Source organism: Hyperoodon ampullatus, assembly GCF_949752795.1.
Source record: "Hyperoodon ampullatus genome assembly, chromosome: 11".
Classification (NCBI taxonomy): Eukaryota; Metazoa; Chordata; class Mammalia; order Artiodactyla; family Ziphiidae; genus Hyperoodon; species Hyperoodon ampullatus.
Window position 1 is genome coordinate 13,389,919 of NC_136924.1, and position 27,608 is coordinate 13,417,526.

General features: G+C 33.2%; 1 protein-coding gene across 1 annotated transcript in view; it reads right to left on the reverse strand.

Annotated features, from left to right (window-relative positions):
• Positions 1-27,608, reverse strand: part of CEP290 (centrosomal protein 290) — a 91,083-nt gene that overhangs the window by 39,205 nt on the left and 24,270 nt on the right. The window contains exons 19-29 of the mRNA XM_079715342.1: positions 23,844-23,928; positions 23,160-23,302; positions 16,079-16,243; positions 15,533-15,682; positions 13,820-13,935; positions 12,468-12,570; positions 12,147-12,377; positions 8,332-8,505; positions 6,278-6,389; positions 2,376-2,581; positions 1,287-1,438 (exon numbers count right to left, since the gene is read on the reverse strand). Of these exons, the coding sequence (XP_079571468.1) occupies positions 1,287-1,438; positions 2,376-2,581; positions 6,278-6,389; positions 8,332-8,505; positions 12,147-12,377; positions 12,468-12,570; positions 13,820-13,935; positions 15,533-15,682; positions 16,079-16,243; positions 23,160-23,302; positions 23,844-23,928 (1,637 nt within the window). The remainder of the gene's footprint in view (positions 1-1,286; positions 1,439-2,375; positions 2,582-6,277; positions 6,390-8,331; positions 8,506-12,146; positions 12,378-12,467; positions 12,571-13,819; positions 13,936-15,532; positions 15,683-16,078; positions 16,244-23,159; positions 23,303-23,843; positions 23,929-27,608) is intronic.

The following is a 27,608-nucleotide window of genomic DNA, read 5'->3' on the forward strand; positions in this document are numbered from 1 at the left end:
CAAATGTATATGGTCAAAGAACTCCTCTCTCACACTTTTTTTCATGAGATGCTTATTATCATGGTTTGGTATAGATGGAATAAGGTATTAAGTAGGCTTACTTGATAAACTGTACAGTTAAGAATACAGAAATTTAAAATTGCCAGGTTCCCTAGATCAATTAATGTATGTTTTGATTTGCTTTATTTTAATTTGCTAGTTACCAGAAATGTGAAAAAGAGATTACACAATTACTACAATGGCAAAAAAAGGGTGGAGCTTGATGGTAAGTTATTAAATTTCCTATACGACTATTTTGATAACATTAAACAGGTAAAATAAAATGCATTTTACTTTGGGCTGGAATAATTTTAGTTCAGCGTAACAGATAAGTCAGGTTTCCTCATATTGATTAGAAGCTCTTACCGCCAGTTATGTAAGTTTTCACCAATTAAAATATAACAAAATGAGTAATTATAAATTAGTTTACTTCAAAAGATGAAGTACATGAGGTGAAAGGAAGAATAAAAAATGGGGTCATTCATAGTGAAAAGGGCTGGGAATAACTGATATTCCCAAAAGGACTATCAAGACTCTAAAACAGTGGCTATAACTTTATGGGTAAGCCATAAACCCTTTTTACTAATTATTTGTGCTAGACAGATCAACTCAGGGATCCTCATACTTTTCTAACAAAGTAACACATAATTACAAAAGAGTGATTAGACAGCATCTACCTGGTATACACAGTATTTCCTCCTTACATATATTGATATTTTGAATTCTAAGAGAATAAAGTGTTTCCTTATGTAAAATGAAAACAACACTGTTATCAGGGTTATTAAGTGTAATTAGATGAGTCAGTATATGTTTAATAGATGTAAACTGAATCAAAATCTGTATTTTCTTTCTATTTTTACAGCAACCTTATGCAATAAGTATTATTACTCCCTTAATAAGTTAAGTTTAAACAAATTAAATGGCCACAACCCTTCCCTCCAAAAAAATATTAGTATGTGGAAAAAGTAGATCTCAGAGAGTCTTGATTTCAAGTTCAGTGTTTTCTGTAATACTATTCCTGGGCTCTGAAAAATGTAAATCTTGAGAAGTTATTTCCTCTTCAATATTATTACTTATGCTAGTTAAAAATCAATCTTGTTAATACTGTTTAACCCTGTTCTAATAAAAAGAAACCAGTAACAATTGCCACTAAGGATACTACCCCTTTACCACCGTAATTAAGAGTTCATAAACAAATTAGAGTAGACACAGCTAATCAAATGACTAAAAACTCCATGTGAACTTACTTTGATACTTCAACTTTTAGTTCCATTTCACTCTTCTCTAATTCTAGAATATGTTGCCTATCAGCATCACTTACTGTCTTGCTCACACTATCAGCTAATTCATCTCTTAACATCTGTTCCACTTTCTGTGCTTCCAAATTGATTTTGGTAAGCTGAGAAAAAGTAACAAAAAACGTTCAGAAACGTTAGTTTTTGGTGACGTTTTCCTTTTATTATACCTTTCAGCACACTGCAGTCCTCTTTACTTTGCATTAGTCCAGATACTGCATTGGGTGTGAAGTATTAAGAATAGATTGACGAAGATAAGGGGAGAAAAAGCCAGGAACAAATTTTGAAAACTCTAGCTGTATGTCAACCCACCCAAAGTCATTTATATTAATCAACTCACAATCTAATAAAATATGAATCTCTGATATTCTTAATTTACTTGAAATGCCATATGCTCATATTTTACTTCAACTATATCATCTATAAATAAATCTAAATAGTTAATAAAATCTTATTAATATATATTTAATGACATTTAAAATAAACAAAATAACATGAATGATTTGAGAAATACACATTCTTAAGGTAAAGAAATATTATGAGTGCTACTTCATCATAAATTATTGAATATTTGCAAACTATATTATTGCCAGCCAATTTAGTAATTTTGACCATATCAAAAGTCTAAAACTTCCTATTAGAATGAAGTCCCTGAGAGGAGAGATTACTGTCTATTTTATTTCATGCTATAACTCCAGTTCCCATACAGCGTCTGGCATGTAATAGGCACTCAGAAATAATAACTGTTAAATGAAGGGATGGTAGTGGAAGGCAATTCCATTATTAAGCAAATAACATCTTTTTGCACATTAAATCTAATAATGTAATGCTGGTGAGAAATAAGAACTCAATCACAGAAATATCTGCTTTCTTTTTAAACATTTCAGATTTAAAAATACATTATTTACCCATTACATGAAACACAAGCACTATATTAATATGCTACTTCAGAGTTACAAACAAACCTCTTCCAGTAATACAATGGCTACCATGACTAATTTTTTACTCTCTAACTGCATGAAAAAAATTATAATATCAAACCTCAGCAAATTTGGTTTCCAATTCAAAATTACGTTCTTCCACTTGCTTCAATGAAGTCTTCACATGTTCATACATTTTTTGAGAGTGTTCAGCCCGCTGCCTTTCATTTAATTCCTTCATCTCCAGCATAGTGATTTTTTTTGAAATAGAAACAATCTCACTATTGGTTATTGATTTCTTTGCCTTATCCATGTTAGATTCATTTCCTAAATGCAACAATACTCTGGTAAATCTCACGCTGTTCTTATCAAAAATTTATCCCAGATACTTTAGACATTGTATGTAAGGAAGCAATATTGTTCTGCAGAAAACACACGAGCCTTTTGAATTATGACAGACCTGGACTCTAGTCTCAGCTCTGTTACTTCTTATCCATATGCTGCCTATCCTAATCTCTCTGGGATTTACATGTTTCGTCAATCAAATAATAATACAAATTATTCTTCATAGGATTACAGGCATACCTTGTTTCATTGTGCTTTGCTTTATGGAGCTTCGCAAATACTGCATTTTTTTGTTTTTGTTTGTTTTTAAATTGAAGGTCTGTGGCAAACAACCCTGAGTCGAGCAAGTCTATCAGTGCCATGTTTCCAACAGCATTTGCTCACTTCGTGTCTCTGTGTCACACTGGTAATCCTCACAATATTTCAAACTTTTTTATTATATTTGTTATGGTATCTATGATCAGTGATCTTTGATGTTAATATTAAGACAAAATGAAGGTTCAGATGATGGCTAGCATTTTTTAGCAATAAAGTATTTTAAAATTAAGGTATGTACTTTTTTTTAGATATAATACTGTTGCACACTAATAAACTATAGTATAGTGTAAACATAACTTTTATAGGTACTGGGAAACCAAAAAATTCCTGTGACTTATTTATTGCAATATTTGTTTTGTTGTGCTAATCTGCAGCCAAACGTGCAATATGTCCAAGGTATGCCTGAACTGAAATAACAACGTAAAAGATGTAGTGTAGGAGGTGTCACATGTAGATAGTCAAAAAAGGGCAAATAAATATATTTTGTTAACTGAAAGGAGATAAACTGTATTAAGAGGCAATACAGTGAAGCAACACTACTTTGTGAATACAGTGCAATGACTCAGAGTAAAAAAGTAAAATCTGAAGCCATGTGATTTAGGGATTTCGCCAAGTATCTTCTTTAACCCTGACTTTTATTTGGCCTTTGTATACATCTAATATCAAATATTTTACTTTAAATTATTTTATCAGTTATTATACCCTTATCTCATATATGCAGTTGTATAGCTTGTCTTTGGACACAGAAGTTTGTGGTTAAATGAAAAGAGAACGAAAGCCCTCTGATTTACCATGAAAAGGCATCACGCAGGATTATCATTAGTTAGTCACCTTTTAAGAAGAGAAAACTAATACTTTTGTTTTGCACAACAGACATGCTCCAGGAAAAAAAATTTGGTAGAGTGTTTTATTTTTTTAGAGAGTCAATTAACCATATGTTCAGGGAAGTCAATTATTTTAAGGAACTAATAAGCAGTGATTTACTCTGTAAACAGTCGTAACACCAATAATGCCCCCTCCTATCTTTCTAGCTTCACAAGCTTGAGTTTTATAACTGAGTTTGCTCAAAGAAATATATATATTTTTGAAACTAAACAAACTGTTTTGGTGTCTGTCTCAGCTTTAAGAAGTGCTTCATTTTGTTCTGTATGTGTCTTTAAATAGTATATGATTTTAGAATAGCTGCTGCAAGCAGTGATCAAATAGCTAACAGTAATGTTACTGAAAGAAGCTAAAAGTGTTAGGAAACCATTATGGTATAGAGACTCATTCAGGCAACCCTAAGCACCATGAAGGAAAGAAAAAAAAAAGTGCAGTAAATACAGACATACAAGGAACATAAAAACTCTTCTCCATTCTCTTTAGTGCTAAACTTTGATAATGAAAAGAGGCACATCACAGGGGCTGCAATAGACACTAGTCTACTCTATATTCTTGTGTTTGGAGTGTCCTAGAGAGAGGGTAACAGCCCAACACCAATCAATTCCTGCATGGAAAAAGCTAAAAAAGTGATACTTTTAAACAAAGATATAAGGGCAACAGGAAATAAAAGCTTTTAAACTTCAGTGATATACTATGGAGTTCCAGAATTTGGAGGGAAGCTTCTCATGTCTGTGTTCAGAATTGAGGAGTTGACATTCGAACCTTGGCTTTGGAAGACAGGCAATGGTGAGGTCATTCCAAGATAAGGAAACAGCTTAAACAAAGGTATTTAAACCACCTCAGAGCTGCCTCTCCACAGGACCTTGCTGGAGGCTGTACTTCTCTGGCTTGTCACAGAGCACTACAGGATGCATTCAGTGCGCTTTTCTGGCAGCCCAGTTAACCTTTATTTTTCCTCTGTAAGATTTGGACCCTGGAGCCAAACCAGGGAGCTAGCAAGAGTAAGGCAGGCTTGTAAAATTATAGCCTGTGCAGCTGTACAACAACAGTACTACCACTAGCAGCTGTGTTAAAGTATTTATAGAGAGAAAATTTCAGAACTAAGCTGAGTAATATAGTGGATAAATATTTGTGAAAAAATTTATTTTTTACTTATATTTTTCTGAGAGGGATTGAAACTGTAAGCCTCATCTGATGGAAGATATGAATAATTCTTTGTTTGAGGTTGACAGACTTGTAAAATCTTTTTAAAAATAAAGCTAGACTTTATATTAAAAAAAAAACTTCAGTGCTATAAAGCCATGTATTGGAGAGATTAAGGTATTTGAAAAGTAAGGAATTTCTACAGGGAATTCAGCACTTATTAAAGAAACACAGGATAGAATGAACAAAGAACTTACTAAAACTGTATATAATATTCTTTTCTGTATCTTAGTTAAAATGGTATCTTCTTTTGTGTAAGAGCTACATGGAAGTCAATTCACTTTTAATCTCTTAATGAATTAAAAAGTACATTTCTAAAAGTAGCTTATTTTAGACTTCCCAATGTTAAGCCTCTCTAAGCTACATGTCTCAGTTACCAATTTAATAGTAACAGAAACTTTGAATAGCATTAGCGCTCTAAGGTCTAGAAAACAAATTAAAACGTTTTATCCAAAGGGGCAAATTTATTTGAAAATTATAAAGCATAATGTTAGTGAGATAAAATTATTTAAATGTTGTGAATTAGGATAACCATTTGAAAAACTAATATGGAAAATCCTAGCAGAAGCCACAAGATTTTAATACCCCTTAAGACAATAATATCTCTGTTAGGTATAAATGAAGATGTTCATTGCAGCACTATAAGCAATAGCAAAAATTAGAAAAGCTAGTGATTTAATCACCCAAACACAGTAACTTATTGCATGAATATTTATAAGTATGTGAATAAAAAATGAAATATTTTGATATCTACTAAATATAGCATATAATGTTTATTATAATTTAAAGTGTATAAAATATATAAGCATGTATAAGGTCATACAAAAAATGATACAGTAGTGGAACTATGAGCAATATAAACTCTTCTCAAATTTTTCTGATGTTCTAGGTGATCTTTTAATTTAAAAATATAAAATGATATATTCCTAATATAACTTTATACAGTGAAAAAACTCATAATACTATCATTAAAATACAGGTATTTCAAAATTATCATCAGTCTTAATTGTTAAATGGTTCAATATAGCTAATGCTCAGTCATACATTTTTAACATATATGATTTCATTAGAAAAAAATCCAATTTAATAACTAAAAACCTAACTTTGGTAAAGGTTAGTACAAGATATTATTCATCAACTGCCTGTTAAACTGTTAGGCAGAGTGCATTTTTATCAAAATACTTCCTTTTTATCTGGTATAGAAAGGTACTTTAAATGAAAAATATTCACTATTAGATCTTAATCATTTTATATTATCAGAGTCATAATACTTACCTAATTTAGTTTCTTGTTCCCAGGCTTGTTCAATAGTGTGAAGTTTTTCCTTGGTAATCTCCAGTTCTTTACTTATAGACTCCATTTGTTCTTTTAGGGATGCATTTTCACACTGAATAAAATAGAAACATCACTGAGCAACTACATTGTAATTCAGATTAATACCACAGATGTGACACTGTCTGAACTTTATATAATAATCTCCTAAAGCTCACAATCTAGTTTTTTTTAACGAATGTAGAAGTTCCTCTGCATGTAATACAGATAGACATACATATAACATATATATGTTGTATACACACACATATATTATTTTAAAATAATCATCAAAATCTTGTATATCCGATATGTGGCCCTAAACTCCTGAGTATTAGCTTCTGCCATGTTCACTTTGGCCAACGTGGAACACTCAAGAGTCTCACAATCTTCATAAACCAGTGCTTACTTCCCTCATTCATACCAAGGGTTACTGAGCATCCATAGCATGCATATAAACACATATAATATGATGTGATATAAATGGCAGAAGTAGGTACAAAATATAGAAATAACAGACAGGGTGAGTTTTTTCTATAAAGAAGGATGCTACAGAAGAAAAAGGTAGTGTCTGAAAAAAGTTTTGAAACATGAATAGAAATTCACTGAGCAGAAAAACTGGGAGAGGAGGAAGGGCTTTCTAAACAAAGAAAACTGCATGTACAGAAGAACATACGAAACACTGTGGTGGAGAAAACTGGTAGTTCACTTTCTAAAACATTAATTGTGAAACTCCTTAGAATGTCACAGTAGATGACATGAGTTACATGCGGGCTAATCACAAAAGTCACTTATTCTTTAAGTGACTGGCAGCTTTTGAGAGGTTTTAAGCAAGGAAAGGACATGGTCAGATGCAGGTTTAGAATGATCACTTTGGTGGCAGCAAGGAGGATACAACACTGGAGGTAACGGTATAGGTAATGGTTACCACAGTAAAGATAATAAAGAATAAAACTAAGACACTGCCAATAGAGAGGGACATATGTTCAGAATTATAACTGAGATACAGGAAGTAAAGGAGAGAAAAGGATACAATACAGAGACAAAATTTTTTAAGGTTTGAGTAGAGATGAAAAATATTATCTGGGAAAATAAATTTTAAAAGTTAAAAATTACTCATTGATACGCTATCGGCAGGAGATTTCTTATCTATGATCGTCTAATGCTAGAGAAGAGAGGACAACAGACATGAAAGATGGGAAAAAATAAATTTTTATCACACTTAAATATTTAGAATTTTCCATAAAAATTAACATGATCATCTCTTTTCAAAAATAAAAAGTAAACTGATCATGATTATTTCTAGTTAATATTAATAAATAATGACTCAGATAATTTTGTAGGAGTCATTGAAAGCTATTCAGAATGTTTTCTTGAACGTGTCCCCCTAAGCAAGTGAGAGCTTTTGAGCCAAAAGAATTATATCTCCTTCCATTCCAATGAGAGGATCATAAAAGAGAATGAACCAAAAGACATAAACCTTTATTTTTCATAAAGATAAACAAAATCAGGAGCTTGTTTTGCCTGCTGTAAAAGGTACGAAGGTCGAGTGGCTAGAAGACAATTACAAAGGGTCTGGGCCATATTCATAGACTCCTTGAATTAAACTAATGATACTCCATCCTATTCTTCTCTCTCTCTACAGTAAGAAAGGATAGGGATTTGCAGAACTCATCCAAGGTCCAGGAAGAACCAAGGATATCTCATCTACTCTCTGCTACATCCACCCCAAAGAGCCATGGACCATGAGGGAATAATTTACACTGGGATCAGGGCAAGAGAAAGGAATGGGTACTTAATAATGCTTCCTCTTCTGACTACATTATCCTATCTGTTCCATGTTCTTTTTTCTTTTTTAAGTACCTGACGGAAAGAGATTTCATTCAGCTAAATCACACAAGTGGGCTAAGGAAGATAACCTGGAAGAAGTCATCCAGAAGTCATTTTGCACCTATAGATAAGATATCACCAAATAAGAATGGCTAAAATCACAAGGTTTAAGGATCACACCTACTTACCTCTAGGTGTTCCAAGTTATTTGTTCTTTGAACAAGCATATTATCTTTTTGCAAGATGTCTCTGTACTTAGCAGTCAATTCATTGTATTGTTTATTGGCCAATGCTAGTTCAGACAGAGAGACACTATTATCTATAACTTTTTGGAGTGCGGCAATCTTGAAAATAGCCATTTCCTATGTAAATAAAGATACACTGAATTAAGGTGCTGTATTTTTTTCTGGTAAAGCACTAGCCACTTATGAGGATAAGATAATATAGCTGAAAGCAAAACAGATTTTAGAATAATTAAAAAAATTAGATTTCTCAAGTAAGAATTGCATATATTACATATATTACAATATATTACAATAATTATTAATTACTTTCATACAAGAAATAATATTTGGAAATTTTAAATCATAATAAAAATAAAGTGAATCCTTTTATAACTCCTGTCATAGTTAAATGAAATTCAGTTAATTTGAGAAACACATAATATACAGCAGCAAGAAAACATATCACTTAGAATATATCTTTGGATGGCTTTTTTAAATTTCATAAGATTAAAAAAAAAACTAGTCTTCTGAATGGCAAAATTTGCATCATCACAGGTAACATTTCCAACTTTGCTATTTCTGCTTATTTATAATTAATAACAAACTAGCTTTATAATAAAAGAAAATTTTTTGTTCGCAGGAAAGAAACATTATTTAGGGAAAAAAAACTTCTCTGCATCACAGCTATCTGTAACAAATAATATCAAAGGCTTTAAATTACTTGGTTCATCTTTAACTCTTTAGCTACAGAGCTATAAGAGTCACTATTCAAAGACACTGTATTAACACTAAAAAGAAATGACTGAACATAAAACCAAATTTATGAAGTGAGGAAGATAAAGAATTTATGAGTTCCCTGGAGGACTCATAAATTGGTTAGGACTCAGTGCTTTCACTGCGGTGGCCTGGGTTCAATCCCACGTTGGGGAACTATGATCCCGCAAGCTGTGCGGCTTGGCCAAAAAATTTTAAAAATTAAAAAATTTTTTAAAAAATAAAAAGAATTTATGGTTATAATTCATTCTGAAGTAGAGTAATGAGGGGAAAATATTTGTAATAGTGCTTCAGATCTCATTTTGAAAACTTCTCTATATAAATAAATACACCCTAGTCTACCTTACCCTTGGGATTCAGTTTCACTTTTGCTTTGTGGTGAGGGAGGTCATGTTTCCCATCCTTAAAAATATCCCTCTTTTTGGCTTTCCAATTGTTGCAAAAACAAACAAAAAATCCAGGTTGAACAATCAGGTTGAAGAGGAAGAAGATTCTAGTTCTTTCTTCCCTTCTATCTCAAACACTAGCTATATTTGTAATACTCTAAGAAAAGTACATTCTACAAAATCTAACACAAAATAAAAACAAGAACATTTAATATTGAAAATAGGTTTATTAGCATGACAGTTTCACCCATTACTATATTTAAAAGGGGGTGGCAAGAAACTCAAGTTCATTTTAATTTTACTTTGAATTCTTCTATTTACATGTTCCTATGTAAATTTAGACATGTCAAATGAACATATACATGCTTAAATAAGGTCTGATCAGACGTAAAGCAAGGTGCAGAAGAGTCGCATGGCATGCAACTTTTTGTGTCTTTGTTAATAACTTGCAAAAGGAAACATTAGAAGGATTATCAGTTACCTAAAGGGGGTGGAAGGATGAAGTAGAATGAAGTGAAAGGTACAAGGACAGACGTAAGATTTCTCTGCTGACAGCTTTTGTACATGTAAATGTTTTATATATTCAAATTTAATTTTTAAAAAGTTATCCCTAAAACTGAAAACAAATGTAAAATAAATGAGCCTAACTATGTAGCAATTGTATAGCATAACCACACAAAGAGGAGAATTACTTCAAGTCACTATAGAATATGTTACCATGACGGTACCTCCTTAGTGAGATATTCTAAAGAAAATAAGAACTGTAAAGAAATTTTATACTGGTATTGTTATTGTTAATACCAATACAAGATTAATGTTTTCAAATTAATGTATGAATATGTAGTATAAAACAAATAATTATTTTAATGTTATTTTAATAGAGATTTCCGTGTTAAAAAAATGAAGTACAAAATCAAAGGTTAGTAAAAACTCCAAACTCTTACTTATCCTAAAATGTTAAATTTGAATTAAAAATAACAATATGAACTCATGATTTAAATCTATACATATTTTCCTAACTGGACTAGTAGCAATGACACTCCAAGAGCAATGACACCTAGGACCGGTTTTTGGTATCTAAATGCTGTCCCCACTAAAACGAACCAGGGCTCTTTAGAGAAATGGCTTATTCCAAGCCTGCCTAAGAAGTATACAAGGTACATCTTGGACATATGTTGTTCCAGAAAACAAACTAAGCTTTGCAGCTTGGTTCAAAGACTAACGTATTTCTGTCAAATAGGATACAAGAACCTTCTTTAAAGGGCTCTCACTGGCCAAAGTTGAAGACAAAAGAATAATGACTACACCTGAGTAAAACACACTGAATATTTAAAAGTGTGTGAGTCTGTTATGATACTTAAAGAAGAGAAAGCTGGAGGGTGCAGTGGGTGGGAGGGGATAGGCAGAAGCAGACTACACAAGCTCTGTATTCTGAAAACTGGTCATTAAAAGGAAAGAATGACCAGTTTTTACCTTGCCTTTCTAGTTAGGAACCATACTTCAAGGTAACCAAAGAGCTTGGGCTAATGAGGAGAAGCTCTTTATTTTATAAAGAATACCTGCTAGTAAATGAAGAGAACATAATATAATTAGAAAATAATGATTTTTGCAACTCTTAATGAAATAATTGGGTCAGGCAACAACAATCACCAGTGGACACTAAAACCATTAGGAAAATTGATGAAGAACTGGTTACTTGCATGGTATCAAAATATCACCAAAGAATTAACTAAATCACTTAATAATAGAGATATATGGCTGTCTCCCCCTTAACAAAGTAATCAATCATGAAACATGGGACTACCAGACATTCCAACTCTTGAAGTGATACACTATGAAGTATTACTTATAAAGTACAAAACATTACTTAGGAAGTGTTCTTGCCAAAAATATTTAACCTTAATATAACCAAGGCGTCAAAGCTAACTTTTAGTAAATACAATGGATACAGGAACAAGTAAAATTATGAAAGAAAATAATCAGATAAATATTCATTATTTTTCAGAGAGAGGAGGAAAAAAAGGGGGAGATTCTATATTAAAAGGACTTAAGACATGTAACATCCAAATACAATGCAGGGTCCTTGACTGGATCCTGGGACAACTGAGGAAATGTGAATATGATCTGGACATTAGATAATATAAGGTATTGTCAATTTTGTTAAGTGTGATAAAGTTGTTGTGGTTATGTAAACAGAAAAAGACTTTTTTAGAGTTGTACACTAAAATATTTGGGGGAGAAATGTCTGCAATTAAAATATTCTTACAAAAAAACAGATGAAGCAATTAGAGTGGATTGTTAATAAATGTTAACCATTAATCCAGGTGATGGGTATTCATCATACTATCCTTTCTTCTTTTTTTTTTTTTTTTTCGGTATGCAGGCCTCTCACTGTTGTGGCCTCTCCTGTTGCGGAGCACAGGCTCCGGACGCGCAGGCTCAGCGGCCATGGCTCACAGGCCTAGCCGCTCCGTGGCATGTGGGATCTTCCTGGACCGGGGCACGAACCCACGTCCCCTGCATCGGCAGGCGGACTCTCAACCACTGCGCCACCAGTGAAGCCCTATCCTTTCTTCTTCACGTTTGAAAACTTTCAGAGTTGAAAAAAATCAGACATACCTTAAAACGTTGCAAACGTCCAATTTTTTCACCAACTTCAGCCTCCACTGATATCAATTCATTCTTCTGTTTCCAATTTTCTTTTCTAAGTTGTCTCTCCATTTCTACTAAAGTAGTATATTGCCTTATGAGTGACTTTTCATTCACTTGTAAGACTGTGATCTTTCTGCTATTTTCTGAAAGTGTTTTTTTCATTTCATCTGAATCCATCTGAAGAGCACTGAGCAAATTCTGCACAAAGTCACATTTATATTACTTGTTAAATCTAGCTATCTTAGTTTGTACAGTATTGTATATTGATTTTAAAAGTGCTTTACTTACATTATATTCTTTTATTTTTATAGCATCTTGTTGGATTTGACCCTCAAGTTTTCTCTTTTCCTCTTTCATTGTTTCAGATTCTGTTTTCCAGGTCTCCTTTTCACTTAAAAAAATAAAAATGACAATACAGTAAACCTAATAAAATATTTAACTATAGGAAGAGATAGCTATAGATTATAGAAATTTAGTTTCCATAAAATAAGAGAAACCATAACTAGTCAAAATCTGATAACATAAGTAGAAATTCCACTTGAAAGGATTTATCCTGAAAGTTATATTTTTATTTAATAAATGAAAGGTAAATAAATTATTTTATCAAATTATTTTCATTAATCTACAAATTATTACTCTACAATTGTTACAATATAACAATTGCAGCTGAATCTTATAAACATTTTATTAAAAACGAAAACAATTAAGAAAATAATCAATATCCCAAACTAATTCTGGAGATCAAGTCTCAGTATTCTGACCTTACTCTTAAATTTGAGTGTTAAATACTTATAAAATATCGAGAATACAAACAAAATGAGAAATCATTAGACTTAAAAGAAGGTGTATAAGACATTGTTGCCTACCCAGACCTGCAATCTGCTTGGCATAAACCAATTATGGTGTCAGCATCCTCTTTGAACTGAATGATTCAAACCTGGACGTATGACTTGGACAGCTCATTAACCCAATTCTGACTAATGAGATCTAAGTCTGCCAGCAGCCTTTGGAAAAAATTTCATGTAAAAATAAAAAGTTATGTGAAAAAAAAATGCCCCTCTTCTTCAATGGTCATGGTTCCATCTTCCTTGAACTTCTTCCTGCAGCTATTTTATAACCAACATAGGAGATAATATGACCTATACTATAAGACTTCCAAACATGACCTATCCTATAATTAGCTTTGGTTTTCTTGTTAGATCAAATCGTAGTCACTCTTAGGGTTTAAATCACCTTTAATCAGGTATTCTAACTATTACTAAGGATATTAGTCATTGGTACAGATGAGATGGCAGAGATAAGCACAAACAGGTTAGTTCCCCATGAAAATATATGAATAATGATGAGGGTGACGATGAAGGACGATGCTAACAGCTGACATTTATAAACAGCTCATATGTGCTATAATATTCACAAAATACTCACATCTGGGCATTTTCACATAATTCACTTAAGTTTCATAATAACCCTATGAAAAAGTATTACTATCACAGAATTTTATAGATAAGGAACTAAGACACAAAGTGGAGGTGAAGAGGCAGGAAGAAAAAGTAAAAGAAAATATCTAAATATTTTTTGTTACTTAGCTTTAACACGAATATTCTTCAATTATATTTATAAAGTTTTGCTAACACCTATACCTTAGGTATTCTTTATATAATAAGCTTTGTTGATGACGAATTACTGCGAATTTTCTGTTATAGTCTTCAAGAGAATCTTCTAAATTCTTTAACTTATTTTCTTTATATTCTAGTTCCTAAAAATTGGTTTAAAAATGAGAATGAAAAAAGCATCAGGATATATTTTAAATTTGAAGGTATAAATTCATATTCTGACAAGATTATAGAAAAATATACAAAAGATAATAGTCAGCAAATCCATAAGCAGCACAGCTCATTTCTATGATTATTCTGAACACCTTATGGCATATGGAATGAGGTAATATGTGTAAACGAGAAGTGCTATGAAACAGGTAAAATTATTTTCATCATATAGAATAGTTACAGTAACCATACAAATGATCAGATACAGTGGTTACAAACTCACCTTTAGCCACTCAGTCCCACATACCCTTTAGTGAACATATGCATTCATAGCTCCAGTCAAATTGTCCTTTCCAATTATTTCATTTTGAAGATGAAGAAACTTGAGACTTAGAAAGATCAAGTAACTTACTCAACATTAAAAAACTCATTAATACTACCCTTGGTAACCATTTTCTAAGCACACATGCCAAGCTCAGTGCCAAGTGCTTTACATATTGCAGATCTAACACTTGCAGTCAGGTCTGGCTGACTCCAAAGACCTTGCTACTTCTATCACTCTATGCTGCCTTAGGATTGGGAGTCCAGGTACTTGTTTTGTCACTTTGAACAGGTTTTCAGATTCCAAATTGGTTCTTTAATCTACCACAATGCTTCTCATGTGTTTTTTATATAAAGATGAAAAAAATGAATCTTATCACAAGTAACGTGACAATGTAATACTTTTATCACTTATTGACAGTGATCCTGTATTGAAGAAGAATAAATTCATGAAGAATGCTAAAATTATAAATTTAGAAGTAATGATATAACATGAATTATAATGTTCTAATAAGTAAATTCTAATACTCAAAAAAGATTAATTAATATAATATACAAATACAAGCATTTTATAATCATAACTCAAGTATATTCACAGATGGATTATTTAGGAGAGGGAAACAGCAGTGCTTATATCAAAAACTTACTTTCATTGATTCTGAACACATTTTTGTGATTATATTTGCAGTGTATGTGATATTACAGGTATTCACACTCAAATGAAATAATGAAAAGCATCTCTCATTACGCCATTCATAATGACTGTAATATAGACAGCAAAACTGAGAAACAAACACAAGGCAAGCAGTATCCTTTCTAATTTGCTAACAGATTAACTAATAACTTACAGGGTAAAGGGAAGAAAGAGATAAAAGACAATTTTGTTTAAAAGTTTCTTCTTGTAGTTAACACACAAAAAAAGGAACGATTCTAATCACTACACAAAAAGCTGTGTCACACTTTATTCATGTGAATTGCTTTTCCAACCAGCAATAAATAAAAGAGCTCACCTTATTTATACATTACTACCTCATAGTAGCTGCATGTTATTCTATCTGTCAATCATATATTTCATATGAATGGCACGCATGCTTCTCATTCAGATGAATGGAATAAACTGCTTTTATTCATAACATTCCATCTAATATCAAAATCATTAAAAAAACATTTCACTATTAATATTCTAAGAACGCAAAGGAATATATGATGATTAAATTATAAAACATACTATCAACTATTTTTGTTACTCACATATAAAATTTTCAGTACCTGTAAGATATGTATTAAATATTCATTCTGAGAATTAATGATATTGGCACTAGATGGTGCTACCCCATCAGGTAAGTCTACTCCTTTAAACACAACATTTGATCCTTCTGATTGTCGTAAAAGACTGGTCTCTTTTTCAAGATGATCTATCTGCAAACGAACAGTTCAGAAATGAGAACCTCATCTCTTACACCCAAAGAAAGACAAATTTAAAAGCAGTAACTAACACTTCCTACTGAATATCTTGAACAAGTAGATATATGAACGCTCTGCCAAGTATTAATTAAATTATAATTTAATTTATAATTACTACTACTTAGAAATGTCTAGGAATATATTTAGAATTTTTGTATCCTTTTATGTTATACGGTACTTATTTTTCCACTAATTTAATTTAAAAAATTCAAACAGAAGTTTTCTGAATGTTGAAAGAATTAATTCAAGGGTCATTTTCTCATAAAATAGTCATTTAAAAAAAAGTAAATGCTTCACATTAAACCTTTATTCATATGCTCAGCATTTTCTTTTATATAATAAAATTCTCACCTTTAAATTTGCTTTTGTCAACTGCTGAGAATAATTTATAGCCTCCTTCCGAGATTCCCTGAGCTCCTGTCTTAATTCTTCATTCCTTCCAGTAAGTTGATCAACTTGGGCTTTTAAATGCAGATTGGCATCAAATATTCCTTCTGCATTCTTTGATTCTATAGCCTAATATATTTAAATTATATAGAAGAAATGTGAAGAAAAACACTAAAGTCATAGTAAAAAATCTATGTTTAAATAAAATTCACATTTAAGCATTTTACTATTCCCATGTATAATAAAATATACCAAATCTATCTCTTATTTATAAATTTTTTTTTTTTTTTTTTTTTTTTGCGGTACGCGGGCCTCTCACCGCTGCGGCCTCTCCCGCCGCGGAGCACAGGCTCCGGACGCGCAGGCCCAGCGGCCATGGCCCACGGGCCCAACCGCTCCGCGGCACGCGGGACCCCCCCAGACCAGGGCGCGAACCCGCGTCCCCTGCATCGGCAGGCGGACTCCCAACCACTGAGCCACCAGGGAAGCCCCTCTTATTTATAAATTTAAATTGATAAAATACCAGTTTAACCTACAACAGTATTACCAAGCATACTAATCACTTCATTCTAACAATTAACAATATCTAGCTAATCCAAGTAGACTGGTAGACCAGAAAAACTAGACAGGAACAACATGACTAGGGTTCAAATATTAACCAATCTCTTATTTGCTAGGAAAGTGACTTGAAATTCCTTATACCTTAGCTTCCTTAACTCTAAAGAAGAGGAAATAATGTTAGCTCTGTCTACTTCACAAGGTTTTTATACAGTCAAAATGAGATAATTTATATGTAAATGCTTTGAAACCATGAAGCATCTGCATTTAAAGCATGAGCAAAGGAATGAAATAGCTACTACATGTAATTAATTAAATTTTTCATTGCTTCCTCTCCATACAGTTGAAGCATACATAATAACAAAGTCAAAGTATGATAAAATAGTGTTATCCAAGAGTGCTGGATAAGCAAAAATAATCTGTCAAATTTTAAAATACTATCCAAGAGGCTTCACTGCTCCTAATTCCCCAATAACGGCATATATAAATATATCTACCATTATGTACACATATACACAATACATACGTACCAATAGATCTGGACTTTATGGAACAAAACTGTTAAATGCAAAGTAAAGCTTCAGAAATGAAGGCAGAAGACAAAGAAACTAAGATGAGTAAAATTATATGTAATATCCTATTCAGGAGGGTGATCTGGGATTTAACTCAAGGCAGTAGGTCTGTAAGAGTAAGCCTTTACCCTAAGGAGAACAGAGCAGGCCATGTGGAGTAATAATTTATACTAATTCAAAGGGGATAGCAGAAAGAAGTAGGCAGAAGGAGGTATTCTGACAGATGACAAAGTAGTCTAGTTAGTTGTCTTGCTGAAAAATAGCAACATGTTATCTATAAATCCTTCTGGTAAAATGAAATTGAATTAGATGGTGATTAGGGGCCCTGAAAAACACCCTATAGCAATAGAAAGTGAACTTAAGTGCAGAAGCCAGAATTATCTGATCTAAAGTGTCACTGATTCTGATGACTTCTTAGAGGACATACTGTTAGGTCATTCAGATGGGGCATATCAATCAGAAAAAAAATTGATAACCCAGAAGACAAGCACACAAAATCGATGGAAACAAGAATCCTAGGAAGGCCACAGGCTGTCAATTAAAATAAAAAAACTTAGAATCTTTCTGGATTATTCATTCTGTTTCTATTTGGTCACTAGAGTTTCCCTTGTAGAACAGAGTTTGATCTGAGTATTAGTAATGGGTAGCATCACAGACAAAAGATGTTCACATAAGAAAGTATGAAGAATCATTTTAGATACTTAAAATAGTGGAGAAAAAATAAAGTCACCAACCAGAGAAGAAAAGTCAGAATGATAAAGGGATATACAGGGAATAAAGGGAATCAAAAGGGTTTCATAAATTTTGTTAAATGATTTTCTACCTCAGAAAGATTTTAACATACTACTATCACTCTCTGCTAATAAACTGGTATTATTATAAAAAGAAACATTCCATGCAAATGGGAAACAAAAGAAAGCTGGAGTAGCAATACTCATATCAGATAAAATACACTTTAAAATAAAGAATGTTACAAGAGACAAGGAAGGACACCACATAATGATCAAGGGATCAATCCAAGAAGTAGATATAACAATTAGAAATATATATGCACCCAACATAGGAGCACCTCAGTCCATAAGGCAACAGCTAATAGCTATAAAAGAGGAAATCGAGAGTAACACAATAATAGTGGGGGACTTAAACACCTCACTTCACCAATGGACAGATCATCCAGACAGAAAATTAATAAGGAAACACAAGCTTTAAATGACACAATAGACCAGTTAGATTTAATTGATATTTGTAGGACATTCCATCCAAAAACAGCAGATTACACTTTCTTCTCAAGTGCACACAGAACATTCTCCAGGATGGATCACATCTTGGGTCACAAATCAAGCCTCAGTAAATTTAAGAAAACTGAAATCATACCAAACATCTTGTCTGACCACAATACTATGAGATTAGAAGACAATTACAAGGAAAAAAACATAAAAAACACAAACACATGGAGGCTAAACAATATGTTACTAAATAACCAAGAGATCACTGAAGAAATCAAAGAGGAAATCAAAAAATACCTAGAGACAAATGACAATGAAAACACGATGATCCAAAACCTATGGGATGCAGCAAAAACAGTTCTAAGAGGGAAGTTTGGAGCAATACAATCCTACCTCAAGGAACAAGAAAAATCTCAAATACACAATCTTAACCTTACACCTAAAGGAACTAGAGAAAGAAGAACAAACAAAACCCAAAGTTACTAGAAGGAAAGAAATCATAAAGATTAGAGCAGAAATCAATGAAACAGAAACAAAGAAAACAATAGCAAAGATCAATAAAACTAAAAGCTGGTTCTTTGAGAAGATAAACAAAATTGATAAACCTTTAGCCAGACTCATCAAGAAAAAGAGGGAGAGGACTCAAAGCAATAAAATTAGAAATGAAAATGGAGAAGTTACAACCGACACTGTAGAAATACAAAGCATCCTAAGAGACTACTACAAGCAACTCTATGCCAATAAAATGGACAACCTGGAAGAAATGGAAAAATTCTTAGAAAGGAATAACCTTCCAAGAGGGAACCAGGAAAAAACAGAAACTATGAAGAGACCAATCACAAGCACTGAAATTGAAACTGTGATTAAAAATCTTCCAACAAACAAAAGCTCCAGGACCAGATGGCTTCACAGGTGAATTCTACCAAACATTTAGAGAAGAGGTAACACCAATTTTCTCAAACTCTTCCAAAAAATTGAAGAAGAAGGAACACACCCAAACTCATTCTATGAGGCTATCATCACCCTGATACCAAAACCAGACAAACATGTCACAAAGAAAGAAAACTACAGGCCAATATCACTGATGAATATAGATGCAAAAATCCTCAACAAAATACTAGCAAACAGAATCCAACACTACATTAAAAGGATCATACACCATGATCAAGTGGGATTTATCTCAGGAATGCAAGGATTCTTCCATATACGCAAATCAATCAATGTGGTACACCATATTAACAAATTGAAGGAGAAAAAACAGGTGATCACCTCAACAGATGCAGAGAAAGCGTTCGACAAAATTCAACACCCATTTATGAAAAAAATCCTCCAGAAAGTAGGCATAGAGGGAACTTACCTCAACATAATAAAGGCCATATATGACAAACCCACAGCCAATATCGTCCTCAATGGTGAAAAACTGAAACCATTTCCACTAAGATCAGGAACAAGACAAGGTTGCCTACTCTCACCACTATTATTCAACATAGTTTTTGAAGTTTTAGACACAGCAATCAGAGAAGAAAAAGAAATAAAGGAATGCAAATTGGAAAAGAAGAAGTAAAGCTGTCACTGTTTGCAGATGACATACTACACATAGAGAATCCTAAAGATGCTACCAGAAAACTACTAGAGCTAATCAATGAATTTGGCAAAGTAGCAGGATAAAAAATTAATGCACATAAATCTCTTGCATTCCTGTACACTAATGATCAAAAATCTCCAAGTGAAATTAAGAAAACACTCCCATTTACCACTGCAACAAAAAGAATAAAATACCTAGGAATAAACCTGCCTAAGGAGACAAAAGACCTGTATGCAGAAAATTATAAGACACTGATGAAAGAAATTAAAGGTGATACAAATAGATGGAGAGATACACCATGTTCTTGGATTGGAAGAATGAACATTGTGAAAATAACTCTACTACCCAAAGCAATCTACAGATTCAGTGCAATCCCTATGAAACTACCACTGGCATTTTTTACAGAACTAGAACAAAAAATTTCACAATTTGTATGGAAACACAAAAGACCCCGAATAGCCAAAGCAATCTTGAGAAAGAAAAACAGAGCTTGAGGAATCAGGCTCCCTGACTTCAGACTATACTACAAAGCTACAGTAATCAAGACAGTATGGTACTGGCACAAAAACAGAAAGATAGATCAATGGAACAGGATAGAAAGCCCAGAGATAAACCCACACACATATGGTCACCTTATTTTGATAAAGGAGGCAAGAATATACAATGGAGAAAAGACACCCTCTTCAATAAGTGGTGCTGGGAAAACTGGACAGCTACATGTAAAATAATGAAATTAGAACACTCTCTAATACCATACACAAAAATAAACTCAAAATGGATTAAAGACCTAAATGTAAGGCTAGACACTATCAAACTCTTAGAGGAAAACATAGGCAGAACACTCTATGACATAAATCACAGCAAGATCCTTTTTGACCCACCTCCTAGAGAAATGGAAATAAAGACAAAAATAAACACATGGGACCTAATGAAACTTAAAAGCTTTTGCACAGCAAAGGAAACCATAAACAAGACCAAAAGACAACTCTCAGAATGGGAGAAAATATTTGCAAAGGAAGCAACAGACAAAGGATTAATCTCCAAAATTTATAAGCAGCTCATGCAGCTCAATAACAAAAAAACAAACAACCCAATCCAAAAATGGGCAGAAGACCTAAATAGACATTTCTCCACAGAAGATATACAGACTGCCAACAAACACATGAAAGGATGCTCAACATCTTTACTCATAAGAGAAATGCAAATCAAAACTACAATGAGGTATCTCCTCACACTGGTTAGAATGGGCATCATCAGAAAATCTACAAACAACAAATGCTGGAGAGGGTGTGGAGAAAAGGGAACCCTCTTACACTGTTGGTGGGAATGTAAATTGATACAGCCGCTATGGAGGACAGTATGGAGGTTCCTTAAAAAACTAAAAATAGAATTACTATATTACCCAGCAATTCCACTACTGGGTATATACCCAGAGAAAACCATAATTCAAAAAGACACATGTGCCCCAATGTTCATTGCAGCACTATTTACAACAGCCAGGTCATGGAAGCAACCTAAATGCCCGTCGACAGACAAATGGATAAAGAAGGTGTGGTACATATATACAATGGAATATACTCAGCCATAAAAAGGAACGAAATTGGGTCATTTGTTGAGACGTGGATGGATCTAGAGACTGTCATACAGAGTGAAGTAAGTGGGAAAGAGAAAAACAAATATTGTATATTAATGCATATATGTGGAACCTAGAAAAATGGTACAGATGAACCAGTCTGCAGGGCAGAAATTGAGACACAGATGTAGAGAACAAACGTATGGACACCAAGGGGGGAAAGTGGCGGGCGTTGGTGGTGGTGGGATGAATTTGGAGATTGGGATTGACATATATACACTAATATGTATAAAATAGATAACTAATAAGAACCTGCTGCATAAAAAAATAAAATTCAAAAAAAAAGTATTCAACTATTGACTAATCATAAAAAAAGAAATTCAATGAATAAGACTTTTTTCTATATAATTCAAGCATAGTATAATAATGCATGTTAAGTATGTTCAGATTATGTAAATGACATAGATTTAAATTTAGGAATCTAAAAATTTATGTTTTATTCAAGTTTATATAACAGATACTCATCAATACCGTAGAACTCTTAAGTCCTGATATGGTAAATATAAATAGAACATCATTTAATGGCTAAAATCTTTCTCATAGTAATTCTTAAGTCGTTAAATATTCAAAATATTCTTACTACATCCTATTACACTTCTAGGTTTGTGGTGTAAGGTCCTAACAGACCTACCCTCCCACATTTAACAAGTGAATACAAAAAACTACTACATAAAAGTTCTAGAAAATGAACAAAAGCAACAGATTTTGGAGGAGACTTGAAACTTGGAAGACAGGACTAGCAAGCAGTAAATTTGTTGTTTTTAAGGCTTAACTGAGAGGGCAAGCTGCAGTTCCAGTGACCTGTTTTCTTTCTGGCCTAAAAATCAGAGGATGGACCCAAAGCCACAGAATAGTGAGAGGGGAATTCCAGAAAGAAAAGAACCAACAAAAGGGATCTTAAAATTCTGTGTAAAAGCTCTGCCAGGTCTCAAGCTGACCATTAAAACAGAAAAATGGAGATGACAGGAGAAAGTATCAGTGAACTTGAAGATAAATCAATGGGAATTATCCAGCTGGGAACAGAAAAGATAAAAAATTAGGAACAAAAAAATGAACAGAGTCTCAAGGAGGTGTGGGACAATATCAAAAGGTCTAACATGTTTCAGTGGAGTCCCAGAGAGAATGAGGCAAAAAAATGATTGAAGAAATTAATGGCAGAAAACTTCCCAATTGTGGTGAATAGCATAAGTGAACAGATTCAAGCTCAGCAAACCCCAAACAAGCTACACACACACACATACACACACACACACACACACCCTTGGCACACTGCAATCAAACTGGCGAAAACCAAATAAAAAGAGAAAGTTTTGAAAGTAGCCCAAGAAGAACTACACATTTCATATAGGAGAACAATGACTCCAATGACAACAAATGTTTCATCGGAAACTGTGGAGATCAATGAGAGTGGAACAACATCTTTGAAGTGATGAAACAACAAAATAAAACCATTAATATAAAAATAACTTACATTAACTAGTCTTTCAAGACTGGGAATAATTACAGATGTTTCCCCTCCTTTAACATCAGGATCTTTCTGCATTTCCTTAATAGCTTGCAATATTTCTTTCATACCTTCTTCAAGTTGCTTATTTTCTTCAACTAATTCTTTTACTAAAAAGAAATATTTTTTTCATTGAATGAATAGATTTTTTTACAATTTACACTATGCTATATAGATAACAAATGTTTCACATACAGTAAAAACAACCCATTTAGAAAATGCAAATGCAAATAAATGTACAAAATATTCAACTATAAATCCAATGTGTGAATAATGAACTTAAATCGCACACCTATTTCAATCCTATGCATATAAATATATATCTCATGGCTGAAAGAAATAAATCATAAGCATACTTTGCCTTTACTTTATATTAAAAATTTCTTAAATGTGTTTTTCTAACTGTACTTTCATTAGAGAACAAAAGAGAAAAATAGACTTATTTATCATCACAATAAATTCAGATTAATAACATGCTCTGAAAATGAATATAGCAAGGCAAACCAAATAGATGAGAGACTGAAGTCTATACATTATAGTTAGTTAAGGCTAAAACAGACTAGAAAACAGAATGTAGTAAAGTCCTTTCAATCCCATAATTTTCAGTACAGACTAAATAAATAAGAAAAATAAGAGATAATAGTGACTTACATTTATTCTGAAATTTGGCTATTATTGTTCTACTTCTTTCTAAATCTCTTTCCTTCTCAATTAGTTCTCTTGAAAGAAATTCATTCTAAACAAAATAAAGAGAAAACAATTGATCTTTTTAAAAAATGACAATAGTTTATAGTTTTGAAGTTTAAAGAAGTTTGACCAATTGAGGTTTAACACACCCATAGCAAGCTACAGAAACGTAGCAGCACTCACAAAAATAAAATAAAATCTAAAAGGTAAAACAGACAATGATGCTCCTCCCACCTTCTCCCTCCCCCCCCCCACCCCGCACCCATGGCAAAAGGCAAACAGATAAGGAAGGTTTTTGTCTTTGGCACCACAATCATCTCTTTTAATGATCTGCCTTTACACTACCCGTTCTGCCTGGCTTCTGTGACGTTCAAGCTCTATTTCTGCATTTCTACTTTGTGCTTCTTTGATCAATAAATCCTGTGCTATGGCTTCATTCTAAAGAAACATTTAATAAATTAGGCAAGTCAATGAGTTCATTTTAGATGTATTGCATTTTTAGATCTTTTAAAAGACAGAATGTGTATAAATTAGTGTTAATGTGCAAACATAAAAGAATTCTTATTATAATTGCTACTTATCGAATTTTGTTAGAGAAGTCATAAAAAAGAATTAAAAAAAAATCCTAGGAATGTAAAAAGGAATCCAAATCGGAAAAGAAGAAGTAAAGCTGTCACTGTTTGCAGATGACATGATACTATACATAGAGAATCCTAAAGATGCTACCAGAAAACTACTAGAGCTAATCAATGAATTTGGTAAAGTTGCAGGATACAAAATTAATGCACAGAAATCTCTGGCACTCCTATATACTAATGATGAAAAATCTGAAAGTGAAATCAAGGAAACACTCCCATTTACCATTGCAACAAAAAGAATAAAATATCTAGGAATAAACCTACCTAAGGAGACAAAAGACCTGTATGCAGAAAATTATAAGACACTGATGAAAGAAATTAAAGATGATACAAATAGATGGAGAGATGTACCATGTTCTTGGATTGGAAGAATCAACATTGTGAAAATGACTCTACTACCCAAAGCAATCTACAGATTCAATGCAATCCCTATCAAACTACCACTGGCATTTTTCACAGAACTAGAGCAAAAAATTTCACAATTTGTATGGAAACACAAAAGACCCTGAATAGCCAAAGCAATCTTGAGAACGAAAAATGGAGCTGGAGGAATCAGGCTCCCTGACTTCAGACTATACTACAAAGCTACAGTAATCAAGACAGTATGGTACTGGCACAAAAACAGAAAGATAGATCAATGGAACAGGATAGAAAGCCCAGAGATAAACCCACGGACATATGGTCACCTTATCTTTGATAAAGGAGGCAGGAATGTACAGTGGAGAAAGGACAGTCTCTTCAATAAGTGGTGCTGGGAAAACTGGATAGGGACATGTAAAAGTATGAGATTAGATCACTCCCTAACACCATACACAAAAATAAACTCAAAATGGATTAAAGACCTAAATGTAAGGCCAGACACTATCAAACTCTTAGAGGAAAACATAGGCAGAACACTCTATGACATAAATCACAGCAAGATCCTTTTTGACCCACCTCCTAGAGAAATGGAAATAAAGACAAAAATAAACACATGGGACCTAATGAAACTTAAAAGCTTTTGCACAGCAAAGGAAACCATAAACAAGACCAAAAGACAACTCTCAGAATGGGAGAAAATATTTGCAAATGAAGCAACAGACAAAGGATTAATCTCCAAAATTTATAAGCAGCTCATGCAGCTCAATAACAAAAAAACAAACAGCCCAATCCAAAAATGGGCAGAAGACCTAAATAGACATTTCTCCACAGAAGATATACAGACTGCCAACAAACACATGAAAGGATGCTCAACATCTTTACTCATTAGAGAAATGCAAATCAAAACTACAATGAGATATCATCTCACACCAGTCAGAATGGCCATCATCAAAAAATCTAGAAACAATAAATGCTGGAGAGGGTGTGGAAAAAAGGGAACACTCTTGCACTGCTGGTGGGAATGTGAATTGGTACAGCCACTATGGAGAACGGTATGGAGGTTCCTTAAGAAACTACAAATAGAACTACCATATGACCCAGCAATCCCACTACTGGGCATATACCCTGAGAAAACCATAATTCAAAAAGAGACATGTACCAAAATGTTCATAGCAGCCCTATTTACAATAGCCCAGAGATGGAAACAACCTAGGTGTCCATCATCGGATGAATGGATAAAGAAGATGTGGCACATATATACAATGGAATATTACTCAGCCATAAAAAGAAATGAAATTGAGCTATTTGTAATGAGGTGGATGGACCTAGAGTCTGTCATACAGAGTGAAGTAAGTCAGAAAGAGAAAGACAAATACTGTATGCTGACACATATATATGGAATTTAAGAAAAAAAAAATGTCATGAAGAACATAGGGGTAAGACAGGAATAAAGACACAGACCTACTAGAGAATGGACTTGAGGATATGGGGAGGGGGAAGGGTAAGCTGTGTCAAAGCGAAAGAGCGCCATGGACATATATACACTACCAAACGTAAGTTAGATAGCTAGTGGGAAGCAGCCGCAGAGCACAGGGAGATCAGGTCGGTGCTTTGTGACCGCCTGGAGGGGTGGGATAGGGAGGGTGGGAGGGAGACGCAAAAGGGAGGGGATATGGGAACATATGTATATGTATAACTGATTAAATTTGTTATAAAGAAAAAAAATAAAAAATAAAGAAAAAAAAAAAATCCTAGGAATGTAATTTGGAGGAGAGCTCACCTGAGATCTAAGAAATACTAGTTCTGTCCAAAGCTGTTCTATAAGATTTACAAGTGGATCTATCTGAGATAATTTTGATTGTGCAGTAATTGGCACAGGGTCCAGAACATTAACTTCAAGTTTATTTTTCAAAATCTCTGTCTGTACAGGTACTTCACTTTTTCCTTCATCTTCTTTGAAATTGGTATAATCGTAGTTTATTAGGGTACGAACCTGTTCATCTTCTGATGTTGCTACTTGTGATTTAGCCACGTCAGCTCTATTTCCATGAATTTGTTGACAAAGTACTGCAGATTTTTGCCTAAGTGATAACTTCTGCATTAAGTCTAGAGCTGTTGATAAGGCTCGTAAAGAAGAATCACTTTTTTGTGTGAAATTAGTCTTCTCAAGTGCCTGATGGCTTCCTGATACTTTCTTCATAGACTCATCAGACACAGAGTATAAATGGTCATTTATTTCTTCATGATTCTCCTTACTAAAGGTATTGACTAATGATTCTAGGTTTGTTAAAGACTGTAGACAGGGTGCTTTAAAAATCTCCCTTATGGTAATAGTTTCTGGAGGTGAAATATTATCTTTCACTTATATAGATGAAGAATGTCTAGTTAAAGAGACAAAAGGATCCACTTCACTTTCTACACTATGATGAATTTCAGATAACATTCTTGATAATGATCCTATGGTCATATTCTCTTCAGGCTCATTCTGATATGACTGTGGAATATTGAATGATGGTCTCCTATGTGGCAGCTCTACTTTATCTGAACTCCTAATCTGTATTCAGAATAAATAATGTCTCATTAATGAATCTTGGGATTGACAGGTTATTGAAATAAAACATTTTCATTTTATTTAACAAGTATAAAAAGAAGCAATGTCCAAAATGAGATAATGGGGGCAGAAATGAAAGCCCTGATAATAATATTTTTCTTTATTCTCTTCACCATAGCA